This window comes from Periplaneta americana, chromosome 7, assembly GCF_040183065.1.
Source record: "Periplaneta americana isolate PAMFEO1 chromosome 7, P.americana_PAMFEO1_priV1, whole genome shotgun sequence".
In the NCBI taxonomy this organism is placed as follows: Eukaryota; Metazoa; Arthropoda; class Insecta; order Blattodea; family Blattidae; genus Periplaneta; species Periplaneta americana.
This window is the reverse complement of record NC_091123.1, coordinates 163,379,204-163,400,111: the sequence shown is the minus strand read 5'-3', so window position 1 is coordinate 163,400,111 and position 20,908 is coordinate 163,379,204. Positions and strand designations below refer to the sequence as shown.

The 20,908-nt window shown below is 37.3% G+C and overlaps 1 protein-coding gene across 1 annotated transcript in view; it reads right to left on the bottom strand.

Annotated features, from left to right (window-relative positions):
* Positions 1-1,219: 1,219 nt before the first annotated feature.
* Positions 1,220-20,908, bottom strand: part of LOC138702809 (serine/threonine-protein kinase Nek1-like) — a 30,831-nt gene continuing 11,142 nt past the window's right edge. The window contains exons 3-6 of the mRNA XM_069830106.1: positions 19,480-19,616; positions 15,599-15,719; positions 12,264-12,371; positions 1,220-10,726 (exon numbers count right to left, since the gene is read on the bottom strand). Coding sequence (XP_069686207.1) covers positions 10,572-10,726; positions 12,264-12,371; positions 15,599-15,719; positions 19,480-19,616 — 521 coding nt within the window. The 3' untranslated portion in view covers positions 1,220-10,571. The remainder of the gene's footprint in view (positions 10,727-12,263; positions 12,372-15,598; positions 15,720-19,479; positions 19,617-20,908) is intronic.

Sequence of the window (20,908 nt, the reverse complement as noted above, 5' to 3'; positions counted from 1 at the left end):
ATAGTGTTGTAGTAACACGAGATAATCAGGAGAAAGTAAGTGATAAGAAGATCAGGCGTGATTAAATTATTGGGACGAAAGTGACAAGAGATGATAAAAAAAAAGATTTAAGGCAATGGAAAGGAAAATAAAATCCGGGACTATTAGGGTAGAACGACTGACGAGACGGCATGAAATAACAGATTGCTGAGAATGTTTTAATAGGGAAATAGCTGAAAGGACAATCAGAAATGAATTAATTTGATCAGAGAAAAATTAATGAAGAAACGACTATAGGTGAAATGAAGGGAAGAAAAAAACTGATTGAAGGGACGATCAAAGAGGAAAATTAGATGATGGACGAGACTATGAAACGGAAAATGAATCATGAGACGGTTAAGAGAACGAAATGGTGGGCATGGATCATTTTGTAGGGACTCAATCGCGTCACTACAAACATTTCTTAAAATATTTAAACTAACACCAAAAGCTGTTGCCATAACTCTGAGTTTTATTGTACATGGAAGAAATAGCAGATGACTCACTGTTAGAAAGATATTAAAAATATTTGTAAACATAAAAAATGATCTCTTTTGTCTGGCTATGCATATTTAGACTGTGAAGCATACTTGGAGCATAATAGTTTTTATTAAACACAAATTGTACAACTTTCAGACGTCTTTTTATTTGTTCTGCACACCTGGCTTGGGATCTCGCAGAGTGACTGTGATTATGGAACATTGGTGGAATGATAATGATGAGGGGAAATGGGCGAACTCCGATAAAAAAAACCCTCACTCCCACTTTGTTCACCATCCAGACGGGGATCGAACCCGGGTCGCCACAGTGCAAGGCAGAGAGACTAATCACTTGGCCACAGGTTATTGAATGCTTGAAAAAGTGTCTACATATATAAAACAGAATATCACAGCACTAGTTTAGACAACTCTCAGCTATACACATAACACAGAAGAGCACAGCACAAGCTTCGACAAGATACTGAATTTCGGCTTTGTTTTTGCAGTGTAGGAAGTTCAGATTTTTACAGTAGAACCGGTCCCCAGCCCATTAGGGTCGCAGGAGGGTGAGTAAGTTTGCAGTAAGAAGAAGGGAAAGTGTGTGACCTTGGCAACCATAAATGCTTGTGGACGACTATAGTAGTAGTGGTATTTTAAGAACATTTATTCATTTTAGAGTGTAGATCCTTAGCAGTGAATATAAGAATGATTATTTTCCTTCGTCAGTAGACAAACATATTTTATTACTTAATACATTTTTCAAAAAGAATTATTCTAATTACAAGCAATAATTTTCATGAAACTTGTTTGTGTAATTACATAAATACTTATTATACAGGGCTCCCACAAATGAGCTTTCTGGTTTCAACAAAACTGGTACTACCAATAGAAGGAGAAACTCAAAAAGTTTTAGTATCTTACCTCAAAGATGTTCAATGTGAGCCCCTCTGGTAAACCCACACACATCAGCCTGTAATCGAGTTTGTACCAACTACATTCAAGCATATCACAGTCGATGTTAATGTTATGTTTTATTTAACGACGCTCGCACCTGCAGAGGTTATATTAGCGTCGCCAGATGTGCCGGAATTTTGTCCCGCAGGAGTTCTTTTACATACCAGTAAATCTACTGACATGAGCCTGTCGCATTTAAGCACACTTAAATGGCATCGACCTGGCCCAGGATCGAACCCGTAACCTTGGGCATAGAAGGTCAGTGCTATACCAATTCGCCAACCAGGTCAACTCACAGTCGATTGATGTGATGGCTTCTGTAATGCACACTTGTAGATCAAGCATGGTCTGTGGGAAGTATGACACGTAGACTATCTTTACCATACCCCCACATGAAAAAATCAAGGGGTGTCTGGTCTGGAGAACAAGGAGGCCAACAAAGAAGTTGACAGTCATTGTGACCAGCACGTCCAATCCACCTGTTTGGTAGTCCACACAGTCGACTTCGGTATTTGCAGCTCCCTGTTGGCTCCGATGGTAGATTTTCACAGACATACTCAACTGTTTTCTTGCTTACTGGTGGGCATCTGATTAATTTCCTCTTACACATGCATCTTCTTTCCTTAAAATTGGAGTACTACTTGCAAATTGTAGGCCCACTGGGTGGTTCTGCACCAAGTCTTGTTTAGAAATGTCGTTGGACACTAATAAGCAGAGCTAGGAACTTTGTATTATCGCTATCGCCCTATGCAGGGTACGATAATCCAGATGTGACATCATCAATGCATCAAAACACAGCTACTAATAGAAATTGGAATATTGCCTTGACGAGTTTGTTTTCTTTTCCACTCTAACTTCCTGTTTCCGGAAAAGAAAGAACTATCAATCAATCTTCGTAATATATCCAGCTGTTTGCTGACAACATAAAGTCCACTGTAGTCTATTCAGTTGTTGTTTTTCACGAGAAATAAGGGGTATTTTGATCGGTATTCATTATAGATGCCTGTTGCTAGTAGCCAGTTGAGGTGTAGTCAATATATACTGCAGGGCTGTGTCTTCTGCAACTGGTACTGATGATTTTAATTTACTTTTGTGGTTTATGGATGGACAGTATAGAAGAATGTGTTCCAGATCTTCATCATGATTATTACATCACAGACAAGTAGGATTATCAGAAATGTGAAATCGGTGTAGGTACAATTGAGTGACAATGTGACCTGTTCTGGCTCTTGTTAATGTTTGAACATGTCTGGGCAAGTTTTTGTACATTTCCAGGTCACTATATTTTTCACTGTTTATATTCATGGAGTCCCTCAGTATAAAATTCTCCAGAGGTAAAATAGTCCCTCAAAAGAAAGAACTATGGGACATTCATAAATGCACAGCTAGTTACATAATTATGTTAATGTACAACTATACAAATTGTTACATACATATAGATTGACATTGATACAATATTGCTCTTTACATATTTACACCTATAAAATATAACACAGGGTGTAACATTTACAGAAATTATGCAAAACAATAGGTTATTAATAAAGTAATACATTTCGTAAATATCTTGAAACATTTACTAAGTAAGAACTAAAGAATGAAATAAACTGTACATACATACAGTGCTAGGAAATTTACTGTGTTTATACAGGAAATTAATCTTGCTCACATTTGCAGTAGAACAATATGTTGTTACTCAAATGCCTTCCACACTGCCGATGTGGCCCTGTTGCATGCAGTAAGGGTTCTCAACATGAACATGATGCACTCCAAGGCGGCCATTGGTAATGCAGGCCGCCTGTTTTGTATGCCCATTTCGTGGCTGCTCACACCCTGAATAACGAGATCGGTACGAAGTTCCTAGCTCTGCTAATAACTGAGTGATTAACATGAAAATCAAGGATACAAAAAGCTCTTCTGTCCTCCATAGCAGCCATTTCGTCTCAACAACTAACAAATGTTGTTATGCAACGGTCTTATCACATGTGATGTACTAAAACAAACTTCCTGAGTTTTTCTTTCTATCAGTATGAATTTTAAGTACCTGAGTTACATTAAACGTAATTTACCTGTGTTCGAAACAGAAAAAGTCATTTGTGGGATCCCTGTACTTTGGTCCCAAATTATTTTTGTCACAGGAACAGTATACAGATCAACAGTCTTCTGTTCAGACAGCTTATCAGATATGTGGTACAGAGGTAGATATGATACAGTGAGTAGAATTCCAATGTCACTCTGGTGGTGGCTGCTACAATAAAAACATTTACATGGTAACTGTTGTGGTGATGGTAATATTGAATTAATACAGAGCAAGTCAAACCTAAGAAATTAGCACTTCTGATATCTTAGTACAGTATCTTGGCAAGCAAATCACCAGCTCTTACAGATAACATTCCATTTCACAGCACTACAGTCTGGTAAATGATCTTTCGTATACCTAGTGAATTATATTAATCAATCTTCTTAATGTATCCAGCTGTTTGCTGACAACATAAAGTCCACTGTAGTCTATTCAATTGTTTTTCACGAGAAATGGGGGGGTATTTTGATCGGTGTTCATTATAGATGCCTGTTGCTAGTAGCCAGAGTTGGGGTGTAGTCAATAGATACTGCAGGGCTGTGTCTTCTGCAACTGATGCTGATGATTTTAATTTACTTAATTTAGTGAATTATATAAGGAAATAGAATCTTATCCGAATTTTATGTCCTCCATTGCATAATATACTCATGTCGACACTTTTGAAGATTTGAAGTTCAGAACCCATTTTACTTCTGTTTCCTTATTCTTACAGCTTTGCACATGACTAACACGAGCTTCTGTGTGTCCTGTTATCTCAGTTTGCCTATGTAATTGGTTTACACGACCTTTCAAGCGAGAATCACGAGTTCTTTGTCATTCTTGCCGAGGATTTTGCCTGTCTTTAATTAAATGCAGTGGTCTAAGGAGAGGAGTCAGTGAAAGAACTAGCTATAGTGAAATACAACTTTCGTCATTTTTAATTGGTACTTGCTAAACATTCCTGACATTTTAAAGAAAATCAAATCAACAGGGAAATACTCATAGGCTGTTTAAATGAAGTTACCCTCTATTGGAGCACAAACGACAGAAATTTTAATGAACAGTGAGGTATATCCATGTAGTTTTTTTATATACCGTATTTCTATATGCACTTTGAGATTATAATAATTTAGGAATTAGGTATCAAAACAGCTAGCATATTAAGCATATGAGTTCATTTTCATTGTTTGAAATTGAATGTCTATTTTCGAATTACAATGAAAAATTCCATGAGTTTGTATAGGTTAAAAATTATCCAAAATGACTGTCGTGATTTAAAACATACATTGCAGTTTAGGAGCTTAGTTGAAAATCACACAATTGCCAGATTAAACTACTCTATGCCTTAGATCAGCGTTTCTCAAACTATGGTCTGCGGACCACCTGTGGTCCTCGAGGTCTGTCCTTATGGTCCTTCAAAAAAAGGCAAAAGAAAAAATAAAATTGAAACGAATTGTGTATCACTCTATAGCTGAAAATCTCAGAGTTTGGAAATGACACATGGCAATCGCCTTTCACTTTTTCTCTCAATACTGACATTTTATGAAATTTATTACCCTATCCTTCTACTGACTTCCCACTCTACTCTCAACAACAAAAGAGGGATTTAAAGCACTATGAACGTGGTGTTCCTCGCCATCTTTTCCCTGCACATCTGGCGCCGCTCCTGTAACCCAGTCAGGGACCACCCAAATTCATAACAGAGGACCGAACCTTTTCATGTATTTATGACTTTCTTAATAGTTTTGCCGACACTCAGTTTGCACATTGAAATGGTCACGTACTGTATGTTGTACACCAATAATACAACTCTGAGGTCACAATTTGAAACTTATTTTTCCAGTAAATATAACGAATTTTCATGGGTTCGTGATCACTTTCATTGCGATATTGAAACTAACAAACTTTCATTGAGTGAAAGAGAACAGTTAATTGAACTCTCGAATGACACCGGACTTAAAATGAAATTCCAAGCGGAAGGTATGGTTAATTTCTGAACCTTATTACAAGTGAAAAGAGAATACAGTGAACTGTACAATTGTGCTTTAGAGATTATAATTCAGTTTGTTTCTACATATCTGTGTGAGAAAGGGTTTCATCACTAACTCTAATAAAAACAAAGTAGGCTACTGAAATCTACTCGATATATGTGACGATCTCCGACTTAAGCTTACCAGCATACGTCCAGATATAGAACAGCTGTGCAAGAATTGGCAGGCCCATCCATCTCATTAATGTGAATACCAACAGTTATTTTTTTTTTTAGTTAATAAGTTAAAGATTATCCAAACTCTAATAACCTTGAATTATTAAAGAAACAAAAATTAATTTTCTTCTATTAACATTAGCTTAATTAGTTAATAATATGAAATTAATTTAATTTAATTAATTTTATTTTAAAATGTAAGTCTATCGATATTAAAATATGCTACAAAAATGATAAATTTGCATTTGAAGGGAACAAGAGTAAGGTAGTCCGTGGAACTGTTCTGACTTAAAAAAGTGGTCCCCACTTCAAAAAAGTTTGAGAAATGCTGCCTTAGATGATTGATCTATGTTTTATCCTATTATCTCTACTAAAAGTATGTATTTCCATCATGTGCCTTTCTGTAATATCATACTGATTTTCTCGTCACACCCCTTCCATACAATCCAGCTGTAGATCAGTCTGCTGACAGCTTGAGAAATGTGGCGGACAGCACAGAAGTGATGACAGAGTAGCATAGGCACCGACTTCTGAAATTCTTGAGGTATGCTCATGTTTAGACCTTGGATTTTTTGGCTCGAATAGGATAGGTTGCAACAATTTTATGTAAAAATCCCTAAATGTATGCAACACGAGAAACTCTCGAGTGATGATATTGCCTAAAACTAGGTGCATTCAAAAACATATGTTTCAGCCTACGTTAAACAAGTCTAAAAATCCGAGCGAGACCCATGTTATAAACTGTGCTACCTACAGATGTAGATTCATTTTCCGGGCTGAGAGGCCATGGTCTATTAGTTGGTTTTATACCAGACGTTTCGTCTGCAACTGCGGCAGACATCTTCAGTGGAGTGGTATCCGAGGTCGCAAGACTCTTCTCGGTGTACCTGAGGCAACTGATCCTGTGTCTGGTTGTGCGGGCGTATTTATAGTGCGGCTTGCGGGCCGAGGCCTGTTGTCGCTGCAGTCCGCGCCGCTTTGTTCGCTGCTCCCGTTCTGGGTTCCGTCCTTTTGTTGTAGTGGCTTCTTATCTGTTCTGTTTAGGACCGGGTACCAACACTTGTTTAGCTTTACGCCTTCTTCCTTGCGATTAAAGTTGTTGTTATGTTTATGTATTTCGATCGCTTCTCTATGTAGACGGGGGAAGAAGTGCGTCGTCGTGCTCAAGATGTCCGTGTCCTTGAATCTTATGTTGTGATCGCCCTCTTGATAGGCATGTGCTGCCACTGCCGATTTGTCGATCTGTCCTAGGCGGCAATTCGGTAAAACACAGCGGAGCGTCAGGACGAGACTGACAGAACATAATAGGAATTTCCGCCTAGGACAGATCGACAAATCGGCAGTGGCAGCACATGCCTATCAAGAGGGCGATCACAACATAAGATTCAAGGACACGGACATCTTGAGCACGACGACGCACTTCTTCCCCCGTCTACATAGAGAAGCGATCGAAATACATAAACATAACAACAACTTTAATCGCAAGGAAGAAGGCGTAAAGCTAAACAAGTGTTGGTACCCGGTCCTAAACAGAACAAATAAGACGCCACTACAACAAAAGGACGGAACCCAGAACGGGAGCAGCGAACAAAGCGGCGCGGACCGCAGCGACAACAGGCCTCGGCCCGCGAGCCGCACTATAAATACGCCCGCACAACCAGACACAGGATCAGTTGCCTCAGGTACACCGAGAAGAGTCTTGCGACCTCGGATACCACTCCACTGAAGATGTCTGCTGCAGTTGCAGACGAAACGTCTGGTATAAAACCAACTAATAGACCACGGCCTCTCAGCCCGGAAAATGAATCTACATCTATAGACTCCGGCCGTGAAAGCCTACACTGCAAGATGTGCTACCTACATTTATAAACTCTTAATATAATTTTGTGTCCCACACCGTGGCGTCATGGTCGAAGGCATTCTGCCTAGAACTCACATAACGGAATGTGTACTGGTTCGAGTACTCATGGGAGAAGATATTTTCTCATGAAATTTCTGCTAGTATATGAGACCAGTGCCCACCCAGCATTGTGATGCATTTGGGGATCTACCATAAGTAGCAAAATTCGGTTATGAAAGCCATCTATAATGCCTGGGTGGATCATCATGCTAACCACATGATACTTCCATTCTGGTTAGATGATCGTCCACCGCTGCTTTGGCATGTGGACGTGAGGCCAGTAGCTGGCTGGTCGGTTTGTTTCTCCTGACAGCTGTTTTACTGATGAACTCATTGACTATTCCATCGATGTTAAGTTTACACCGTAAATTTCGTTATCATATATAGAAATAACATAACTATTATCTTCTAAGCCTAGTAAAACTTCCATTTTTACAAGATGTACACTGTTTCGGGTGCAAATTGGATTTTCAAGCTTGTTATTGTTTAATCGACTATAATATAAATCGCAGAACCTTTCCTAAATGTCTGAGAAGTTACATGTCTCACCATCTCCTATTTTTAATGGGATTTTTCTTGGTCGTGAAAGTTTACTGAGACTTAATTGCAGTGTATGAGATTTTTCATTCTTTTATCATCCAGTCTGCTGTCAAAAATCTGAAAGTTAGAATTTATAAAACAGTTATATTACCAGTTGTTCTGTATGGTTGTCAAACTTGGATTCTCACTTTGAGAGAGGAATATAGGTTAAGGGTATTTGAGAATAAGGTGCTTAGGAAAATATTTGGGGCTAAGAGGGATGAAGTTACAGGAGAATGGAGAAAGTTACACAACACAGAACTGCATGCATTGTATTCTTCACCTGACATAATTAGGGACATAAAATCCAGACGTTTGAGATGGGCAGGGTATGTAGCACATATGGGCGAATCCAGAAATGCATATAGAGTGTTAGTTGGGAGGCCAGAGGGAAAAAGACCTTTAGGAAGGGCGAGACATAGATGGGAGGATAATATTAAAATGGATTTGAGGGAGGTGGGATATGATGATAGAGAATGGATTAATCTTGCTCAGGATAGGGACCAATGAACCTTCAGGTTCCTTAAAAGCCAGTAAGTATGAGATTTTTCATTAGCATCTTTTCCAAAGTGACAAAAATACATCAGTATTTCTGACTCCTTTTACAGAAAACAAACTAGTATCTACACAAGTAAACCTCTGTGGTGGCTGAATGGTCAGACCTTCAGACTGTCACGCAGGCAGCCCGGGTTCGATTCCCGGTCAGGTCTGGGGTTTTTTCATTGAAAAAATCCGTAGTAACACTTGTGGTGGACAAGGTCGCAGTTGGGGTTTTTCCCGTTTTTTTTCCAAATTAAGCATTTACATCATTCCGTCACCATTTCACCATTTCGTTATCATTCCGTAGCATTCCCCGAATGCCGGCTGGTGACGCATGGAGGGTGCTGGCCTAGGGACGAGTGGGGTTGCCTGCTCGAAACCTGGGCACACGAGAACCTTAGTGTGGTCAGCTGGTGTGTGTTTGGGAATGCATCAGCAGAGGGTCAGCGCAATAGATCTTAACAGGTCGCAGTGCTGGGCCATAGTGCCCCCCTCCATTATATTCAATTCAATCTACACAGTACAAGCTAGGCGATAATTTAGTGAAACTTTTTGAATAATTGTCATATTAAGTAAAGTCAGGTTACAACAACAACGATGATGATGATAATAATAATAATAATAATAATAATAATAATAATAATAATAATAATAATATCAAGAAGTAAAAAAGAAACTAGTCGATTAATTAAAATGTGTCTCAGTGAAACGTACAGCAAAGTTCGTATAGGTCAGTTTCTGTCAGATGCGTTTCCAATTCACTGTGGGCTAAAGCAAGGAGATGCACTATCACCTTTACTTTTTAACTTTGCTCTAGAGTATGCCATTAGGAAAGTCCAGGATAACAGAGAGGGTTTGGAATTGAACGGGTTACATCAGCTTCTTGTCTATGCCTATGACGTGAATATGTTAGGAGAAAATTCAGAAACGATTAGGGAAAACACGGGAATTTTACTGGAAGCAAGTAAAGAGATAGGTTTGGAAGTAAATCCCGAGAAGACAAAGTATATGATTATGTCTCGTGACGAGAATATTGTATGAAATGGAAATATAAAAATTGGAAATTTATCTTTTGAAGGGGTGGAAAAGTTCAAATAACTTGGAGCAACAGTAACAAATATAAATGATACTTGGGAGGAAATTAAACACAGAATAAATATGGGAAATGCCTGTTATTATTCGGTTGAGAAGCTTTTATCATCAAGTCTGCTGTCAAAAAATCTGAAAGTTAGAATTTATAAAACAGTTATATTACTGGTTCTTCTGTATGGTTGTGAAACTTGGACTCTCACTCTGAGAGAGGAACATAGGTTAAGGGTGTTTGAGAATAAGGTGCTTAGGAAAATATTTGGGGCTAAGCGGGATGAAGTTACAGGAGAATGGAGAAAGTTACACAACGCAGAACTGCACGCATTGTATTCTTCACCTGACATAATTAGGGACATAAAATCCAGACGTTTGAGATGGGCAGGGCATGTAGCACGTATGGGCGAGTCCAGAAATGCATATAGAGTGTTAGTTGGGAGGCCGGAGGGAAAAAGACCTTTAGGGAGGCCGAGATGTAGATGGAAAGATAATATTAAAATTGATTTAAGGGGGGTGGGATACGATGATAGAGAATTGATTAATCTTGCTCAGGATAGGGACCGATGGCGGGCTTGTGTGAGGGCGGCAATGAACCTCCAGGTTCCTTAAAAGCCAGTAAGTATCAAGAAGTAAAAATCACATGAGCAGGTATGCTGACCATGCCCACTTTCTTTCCAGGGTATGACCGAGCATGCCCATAGTCAGTGCCTATGCAGAGTGGAAATAAAACTCTTGTAACAATAAAATGCGTATTTAGAAACTGTCATCACTGTAAATCTCATCAGCTAGTACTAGTTGCCAGACTTGAATGACCAGATGAGCTTTGCCATCTTTGCAAAGTTTGCCTATCAATTTCCAGTCTTCTTCATTGGTACCTGTTTCGTGGAACTGCTGTAATCTTCTGTAAGCTGTAAACAAGAACCAATGCCACTTAGATTCGTTTAATTATGTATTTTGAAGTACATCAGGAACTACTTATGTAGGCCTAGTTTTTACTTTTACGAAGTATAGAGGGTTTCCTTTTTCGTAATATAAGGTAATGCTGGAAAAAATATATTACGAGGTTTCATGGAAATACATTCTTTCAGAACCTCTATATATAAAAAAGTGGTTTTTGGCATGTCTGTATGGCTACTTCTTCAAAACTAATGGATAACTTAAGTAGGTCCTATAGTATTCACTTGTCCAGTAGTTTCCCAACTTCATGAGTGTCACAGAACCTTTGAAGCCCATATTTTATTTTGGCAGATTTATGATTTAGGCTGGACATCATGTTCTACTCAAAAAAAAAAAAAAGGTAAAGGTTTCCCCGTAATATGCAATGAAGGCACTTGGGAGGCATGGAGGTAAAGCCCCATGCTTTCCATGACCTCGGCACTAGAATGAAGTGGTGTGGTTGGCACCACGCTCTGACTGCCTTTTACCCCCAGGAAAGACCCGGTACTCAATTTTATAGGAGGCTGAGTGAACCTTGGGGCCATTCTGAAAGTTTGGCAACGAGAAAAATTCCTGTCACCACCTGGGATCGAACCCTGGACCTTCCAGTCCATAGCCAGTTGCTCTACCAACTGAGCTACCCGGCTGCCCTCATGTTCTACTCAATATCTCCATAAAATTGTTGTTTCAGGGAAATTAATTATAACATGCAAAATTACACTTTCAATCAGAAACTGCTTGAAGCAAAAAGTATAGGCTTTGAAGATGTATACAAGAATTACTTTTCGAAGCTAATGTAACACCACTAGCCTAGTGCAGTGGTATTCAGTCTTTTTTTGCTAATATACCCCCAAAGCACATTTTTTTTTTTTACTTTCGTACTTTCAAAGTGCATTGCAATTGTATTAGAAATAACAAAAGACTATAATTGATGTTGTATGCAAAATAAATTATTATTATTATTATTATTATTATTATTATTATTATTATTATTATTATTATTCATGTGAGGGCGGCAATGAACCTTCAAGTTCCTTAAAAGCCATAAGTAAGTATAGTAGTTATTGATGCAATAATAATAGTAAGGAATAATGCAAAATGTTATTGACACAAGAAAAAATAAAGAGTTGATAATGTAAAAAAAATATGAAATCTGCAATAATTAATTTATCAATAAGTAAATTAAAATAAAGTAAATTTGCCATCATTTTTACATACCTAGTCAGTGAGATGCATATCCCTTGAGAAATCCCTGGGGGTATGTGTACCATAATTTGAATACCTCTGGTCTAGTGGTTACTATACTTGTCATTAGATGTCTGAACAGGCTGCCCAAAACCAGTTTTTTGGTACCAACATATATGAAAACTTGTATTTTCGTGAAAATCTTGAAATATATATTTTATCAACACAGTAATTTCTTTAATGAGGTAGGAAAATCTAAATGAAAATTTAAATAGCGTGATTGTGTGCAGTGGAAGTATTTGTTACAACGCCAAACGTACATACCATCTAAGAAATTTTCCATGCCCAATTCTCGTTCTAAGTATGTTCTCCACTCTTCAATATGTGAAAACATTGTTTCATCATCGTATGTTACAGCATGACCAGCTTCATCTAAAGAAATTGTATATTATAGGTTAAAAATGAGCAAACACTTTCTTTAAAATGCATATAGTAAACTCAAAGTTTTATGAGGACAGGATTGGCGGGAGGTAACACAATACATATACACAGGAGTGACCATACCAGTATATTAATTTCTGAAGATCTCAAACATTTATTTATTGACGTGATGCAATAAAAAGAGCTTAAGACATTGATATTGATTTTTTAATATTGAAATCTCAAATACAAACTACTGAAAATTAAAATTTAGTTATGAATTACAACATGTTAAGTTACTTTTCTATAGTCTTTATGTATGTTATTGTTGAATAATTTCAAGGGAAAAATTTTCTGGGGGCCGGGTATCGATTCCGGGACCTCTGTTGAACGTACCAGCGCTCTACCAACTGAGCTACCCGGGAACTCCACCCGACACCGTCTCAACTTTTCCCTTTATATCCACACAACTCGCGTGGGCTGACGAAACACCAGAGACCCACATCGAGTGCACACAATCTCTGTGTGACTTGGAATTGTGGTTTTCTGTTAACGTACACAGTGATGTATATATTATGCAAATCTAGTCTTTCAGGTAAAGCTCCCTGTAAAGCAGATTTGAATAATTTCAAGGGAAAAATTGTTCCGGGGCCGGGTATCGATCCCAGGACCTCTGGTTGAATGTACCAGCGCTCTACCAACTGAGCTACCCGAGAACTCCACCTGACACCGTCTCAACTTTTCCCTTTATATCCACACAACTCACGTGGGCTGACGCTTTACAGGGAGCTTTACCTGAAAGACTAGATTTGTATGTTATTGTTATTTATTTTAATAAACAAAATAAATTACATTACATTTTTCACTTAACTCCACTAAATTGTCATACAATTATACAGATAATAATTATTCTGTACTCAATTTCAGTTCTGCTCCAGAAGAACTTTTCAGAACTGCCAATCTTTTAGTGTTTGTTTTTCCGAAAGAATTCGTACAGTTCATGACATTTGTGATTAAATTTCGTTCTAATTAATTATCAACATGGATCTGAGCATACAAACATTTAACTGAGACTTTTCAGACGTTCAGACATTGTTCATCATGAAAAATAGTCTTTCAGCAGCTGGTCAAGTGCCCATAAACACCAAACAACTTACACAACTTTTGATTGAAGATAAAAAGGAATGATTTTATTCATTTTTGTGGCGATAGTAACCCATTGCTCAGCAGTTAGGATAATGTTTTGAAAACATTTTAAAACAACTCACTAACACTAACAATCACGAGTTCACTTGCAAATGTGGTACCTATGTTTGCAATATTATCATGCTGACCAATGCAGAATCAGAGAATGATATAGCTAGCAGAAAAGATAACGAAGTACTGGTATTTTACAAATTGCGCCTGCATGGAGGGAATTGGTGAGATGGGAGGTGAACCAAGAGAAGTGAGAATAGAATGGATGGAACGTGGAAGTTAAGAACAACTCATTTCTTTACTCTTCCCAATGAGTATACATTTTTACAATGTTCTATGTAACTAATGTAAATTTTACATTGCCATAGTCCACACCTGTGGAGTAACAGCGTGTCTGGCCGCGAAACCAGGTGGCCCGGGTTCGAACCCCAGTTGGGGCAAATTATCCAGTTGAGGTTTTTTCCGGAGTTTTCTCTCAACCCAATATGAGCAAATGCTGGGTAACTATCAGTGCTGGACCTCGGACTCATTTCACCGACATTATCACCTTCATCTCAGTCAGATACTAAATAACCTGAGATGTTGATACAGCGTCGTAAAATAACATACTAAAAAAATACATTGCCATATATCCTCAGAATGTTGTATATGTTTAATTCAACTTGCAAAAAAGTTTGGAAAATGGGACAAAATGGGACAACATGTAAAAAAAAAAAAAAGTGACTGTACTGGTGAAAGTGGGATGTATGGTCACTCTGCATATGCATCCAAATTAGAAAAAATAAAACATAGTGCTGTCTTTTGATAAGTAGTGAGTTTATAGGAGAGGATCCTGTGAATAGGAGAAGACACACTTTCAGTTTGAGTACCGTCACTTCTAAAAGATGTCACTGCACATGCCATGAAGCAGGGCTTAAAGTAATGCCAGGTACGCATAACGAAACCTGGGAAACAAGCCGGTATGGCATACCGTTAATAAGACTGATGAAATGTGAATTTAATATATCTTTATAAGATTACCATCTACCCCAAACAGTTTATTTTATTTAGTTCACATTTTAATTACATTATGAATATGATGAAAACTCCTTTAAAGTAAGTAGATAAATTTTATGAAATAGCTATTCATTTTTCGTATAGAGTCAGCAACTTATAATAATTTGGGAAGAACATGATTCTTACCTTGTTGACCCGTGAGACACCTTTGAAATCAGTAATTGTTTCAAATTGTATTACACTACACAATCTGTCCAACATGCGAAAAAAAAAGGAAGTGTGGGAAGCTGTGGCTCCTGTTTCGAGTTTAACTGTAAGTTTCCTATCCTTTAAATAAATGTAATAATTAATAAGATATGAATAACTTTCTATTGGTATAAGTTTTAAATCGCGCTGGTTCGAGTCCTCATGGGGGAAGAAATTTTCTCATGAAATTCCAGCCAGTGTATGGGACCGGTGCCCACCCAGCATCGTGATGCACTTGGGAAGCTACGATAGGTAGCGAAATCCGGTTGCAAATGCCAGCTATAACGGCTGGGGGAATCATCGTGCTAACCACACGATACCTCCATTCTGGTTGGATGATCGTCCACCTCTGCTTCGGCATATGGGCGTGAGCCCAGCAGCCGGCTGGTCGGTCTACGCCCTTCATGGGCTGTAGTGCCACGGATTATTATTATTATTATTATTATTATTATTATTATTATTATTATTATTATTATTATTATTATTATTATAAGTTTTAAGTTATGTTGCATGCCGAATGTCCTTATTCAGTTCTCAAGATGTTATTACAAATATTAAAGAGTAAGCTTGAGAAAACTGAAATAGACTCTTCAATGAATATAAAATTAATCAAATTAATACATTTTCCTAAAATTTAAACATTGATAGTGATATCCATGTTTTTATGGAATGGCCCATATTTACTTCTCAATCCCTTTTTAGCTAAAGACCATAAAATAAATAAATTATAGAAATTGTAGGTTTACATTAATTGCTAAGGCAAAATATTATTTTCAATAAAATAAATTTAAATCTCTTACCCAAGTGCCATGTAGACCCAATAGGAAAAAGGTCAATTTTAGAACAGAAATCTTGGTAAAACATGTCATCCAGAGCATCCAATTGACTTTCAAAGTAGTCGAGTATGAACTTGTCTGCAGCCTATGAAAAGAAAGACACAAATGTAATTAGTATGTCTCCATTTGTATAAGCTGCATATGCAAAGATTTTGAATGTACAGTATATTCATTGAAAATTTAATATTTGTACTGGCAAGTTTCTTATGAAAAGTTTAGATTATTAATGGCAAGTGAAATCGTTTCTTTATGCATATGAATGTGTGTATGCAGAAACAGGTGAATTTATAGCGTGCATTGGGTGCCTACACAATTGTGTGTAGCCCTAAATGCATCTGGGTGCTTGTGCCTGATTTAGAATTGTAGAACCAATGGAAGTGAGGAAACCTGAATTTTTTACACTGGACAATATCACTATAAACGTCACGTAATGGCATGTACAATATAAAAGAGAGGCTCAGATGACACCTGTTCAATTTGGATAATGTATGCGTGAAAATGATGAAATATCATTTCAAAAAATTAAATCACATGGCCCGCAAACCAATCTACCTTAACGACAGTAGCCCTTTGCCAAAAAGAAGGGTTGGACATGCCTGGTCTATAATACATACAGTCAGGAAGTTCAATACGTAGGGAATACGCATCCAATGACAGTTGAATTTTAGTTGCTAGCCACTAGAATCGCTACTATCGCACAGTCTATTGTTCCTAGTACTCTCAGTTGCTAACAGCTTGGAGCATTGCATTGCGAGAAATGCAAAAAAAAAAAAAAAAAAAAAAAACACTTCAAGCTTCGTGACTATACTTGTGCGTTTTTTTTTAAAGATGGGACATGACAGGAGCGTTGCGATTGGAAAAAGAGCTGAATGTCACTTAGCGTGGTAGGCCTGTTGCTATGGTAACAGCGGTTGAGTTGCCAAACTTACCGTTCCCACGTGACGAGTGCTTAATAGTTCTCTTGGGGACATTTATTGTGCACACAATGTTAGCATTTGTATGTTTCGTGTTTGAGTCTCTGTCGATTTTTGTATTGTTTTCTTACCTTCACGTCAATTGTCATTGAATGTTTTAACGTCAACCATCCTAACGTCAATTGCTAGCTTCCATCAGCTGGCAGCATGATAGTCCATATTGACAACATAGCACTATAGTTCCAAGCTCGACCGCTTGTCATGTCCCATCTTTCAAAAAAACAAGTATAGACAGTGGTGAAACTGAAGTTAGAAGACCCACATAGACAATTGACAAAACAATCTACACAAAGTTTAATTATCCTGTATTTAAGAACGTCTTTGGTAATTAATCATTATTAATATACATAATTGTTGAAAATATCAAAGTTACCGTATTTTCTCGAATCCCCGCGCACTTCCCCCTCACCCCCGAAATATACAAAAATCCTCTGATTGAGGTGCTGGCTGATGGCAGTACATCTTACTTGACGATATGTGTCAGAGGAAGAACATTAAGTTTGTGTGCATCTGTAGTTGACTAGTTAATATGTAGCTAGTTGGCGGTGGAGGGGGAAAGGAACTGGCCACCCTACCCCATTATCTCCTGGCCTAGTCGTCTCATAAGTGGTGCCTTCTTGGTATCACTTGTGAGTTTCAGATCTGTCTTTGGATAGATAACTAAACAATAATATACAAAAGTAAAAAATACTGGTGTGAAGCTTATTCGAAATGAAGTTGGCAACATTGCCCAATTTTCCGTCCGCACAATTCGCCATTAACATACCGCGCGGGTATTTCAATTGTTAACATCGTTAAATGGCGTTTGGATTAGCAGTGTCACGCAGTAGGCTACATGTGTCAGAATCAAGTTCAAGTGTGATAAGTGTATACTTTATGAGTCTTATATTTTCAAGAAACGACTTCAGAATATCGCGTAAGTACATATGTCATTTGCTTTATTGAATTACTGTATTTATTTTTGGTCCAAGGGACATATCTTTTTTTATGTACTTATTTATTTATCTACCTTTGTGCCATCAATAAAAAACATGTGTTTTAATTATGTTTAATTTGCACAGTCTTTGTACATAAGTACTTACGCGGTTTTCTGAAGTATAGCGATTTTCAATTCTGAAAATGAGTTTGACCAAAGTACAAGTATGGATATGAGATTGCGATTCTTCACTACTTGCAGCGAAGAACTTAAAATGATCGGAGGAACATGGAAATCTAGACGCATGCTATAAGGATATCATGTAAACTGTCGATTAAGCAAGACAACTGATATGCGTGAAGTGAATGTGCATAGGATGGGTTTGAAATGCATCCTGTTTCAAGATAAAATGTAGGCCTATATAGTTATTGTCATCTGAACTGTACTTGTGTTTAATTGTTTTTAAATTGTCGTGAATACATACGATATTTGTTAACTTTGTTGTTTTTGTGATTTATGTTTATTTATTTATTTTTTATTATTTATTTTATTTTTTTTTGCCTTTCAAAAGTAGGGTGCGCGGCTTATTCCAGGGCTCGGGGTATTCGAGAAAATACTATGCAATTTACTATGTAAATAAACTTGATTAGAGATGTATGAACATATTTTTGTATGGTTTATCCAAAATCGAATACCATTTCTGTTTAACTTATTTAATTTATGTTTTAGTGGCCTATGATTCACTCTATGCCTTTCTCACTTCACACTACTCATGATGATCACTACCATCAGGTCATCGTTGCCATTATTATTATTATTATTATTATTATTATTATTATCATTATCATCTCTCAGATCAAGATAAAGCCTTCAGGAGGCTAAAATTGGTTCTTCCATCTGAGTCGTCTGACGTCTCAATGTCCAGATGGCCTGTAAACCAATGTTTGCCGAGGATATATTGTCAGAATCATTCTCAACACATGGTCTCTCCATTGTGTCTGATGTCTTTGAATATCATTAACACCTGCATAAGATTGGCATAATTTCATCATCAGATTGTGTTGTATTTGGAAGGGATGAACCTGGGCAGAAATCAGTTAACTGCAAGTCTCTTCACTCGTAATATCAACGAAAAATATTGGACTGCAAGACAGCTGATGATTTCATTGCTATGATAGCTGAGCATTGGATAACAACATATTCTCTTCTCGCAATTGATCCCGTGTGTCAACATTTTTAAGTCTGTCTCTTCTCACATCAAGCAAGGATCGTAAAAACCTCATCTGTGACTCTTCTAATCTTGACTTATCTGAAGCTTTCCGTACCCACTTTTCGCTGTGATATTTTAGTGCCAGTTTTGATACTTGTATTATACCTACATTGTTTTATTTCCATTCTTATACTTTTACCGAAATGTTGTTTGATACAGCCACGTAATTTTTTTTAATTTTACTATATTCTCTTTGAAATCTCAACCTGTTCGATTATTTCTAAATTTAAAGCTTTTTTTTTCATTCCCTCTAATTGTCATTGCTTTTGTTTTCTTTGTTGAGATTTCCATACTCCTATTTTTTATTACATTATTTAATTTTGTGACAGGTATCTGTCTGTATATCATCCCCGTTTTCTGCAAAAATGATTGTGTGTATGAATAATTTTCAAGGAAAAATCGTTGCGGGGCCGGGTATTGATCCTGGGACCCTTCGCTTAACGCGCGAACGCTCTACCGACTGAGCTACCCCAGGAACTATACACGACACCGTCACAATTTTTTCTTTATATCCACACAACTCACATGAGGTGACAAGACGCCAGAACTCAACTGTGAGTGCACACAATTGCTGTGTGACTTAAATTGTGGCTTATTATTATTATTTGTTGACTTGCGTAAATGAAATGACAAGCCTGTCGTAATATAAAAGTTTTCAATGTTTATTATTTTGATGCACACTTACCTTGCTTGGTATCTTCACATTCGTTTCGCTTTGTGAAATTAATGAAGGTGTATAAAAAGAATAACTGGGCATTAAGATGTGAGTGAGATCCGGCAACGATATTGCTCTTGTGGGTAGGTGTTGAGATTGAAATGATCCTGTGAACATAAACAATAGCATTTGCAGTAGTAGGCCTCTGGTATGGTGAAAATAAGTGTTTTAGCCTGTTGTCATGACTTTTTTTGTGATCCTGGCTAATTTTACATCATGCAACTGAAGATGGGACGTAAGAAAAAGACTGTAAGTGTCAAAGAGACAAACCCTAGAAAAGAGGCCTTTCTTGTGCGACTAGTAATGTAATATCATACATTTTGCACATATATGGGAGAAGCTAGGGCCTAAATAAAATTACAATGGGACTTATCCTCCTTTCTTATTGGATTCAGCCAGGAACATAGACTAAGGTTACCAGACATCTCCATTTTCCGGGGATAGTCCCCGAATTTTGCATTTTTGACCCCAGAAATTCACAGATATTCAGTATTACTTATAATTTTATGAAAATGCTGTTGAATATCTCAATGCCTGGGGTATTTATTCATTCACAAGATAGGATAACTATAAGTGAATGGCAAATTAACAGAAATGTTAAGAGTAGTCCCTGGAAATGGTAAAAAAAAATCTGGTAGCCTAATCATAATTTACAGGATCAGCTGTTATTAGGTTGCCATGCAAGAGACAAGTGAGAATTCTTATTGTCAGCTGGTGGCAGAGAAATTGCCACATCTCGCTTGACTGAAAGAAACGAATGTTGTATCACTATTAACGAATCGCTAGTCAGAATTAATTAAAATGCTAATAGGAGAATAACAATTCAGTCTCGATACAATTAAAAGAAAATATGATAAAGGCAGTAGTTGCGCAAACCTGCAACCAGGTCAAAAATCGTCATAGATATTTTCTCAGAAAGACACAATTCTTAATAGTACAACTAATTGACTAATGCAAAAGAGGAAAAAATGGGAGATAAATGTACTATTGCTGATTAGTAATTACATACCTATAACACTGTTAACATGCTTTAGCAAAGAAGGACAGCACTGCTACTTACAGACCTGTTACTAAACCTACGTATTACTCTGTGAAAAGTTTTATTAAATCTACATACTTAGACTTCAACAAACAAAATTTGATAATACAGTCTCAAGGGAAAAAAATGGAACTCTTTGCATCATAATCCGCAATTAATTCCCGATTTACCATGCAAACCATCTGTAGCTGCATTTAGATTGGTAACAGGCCATGAATGTTGGCGAAACACCTGCATAGAATTGGAATATATCAGTCCTCTAACTGCCCATTTTGCAACTCAAACCAAGAAATTGATTCGGAACACCTCAAAATCTGTGCTTCAGTGGCTGACCATGACAATATCTTCAAAAAATATTGG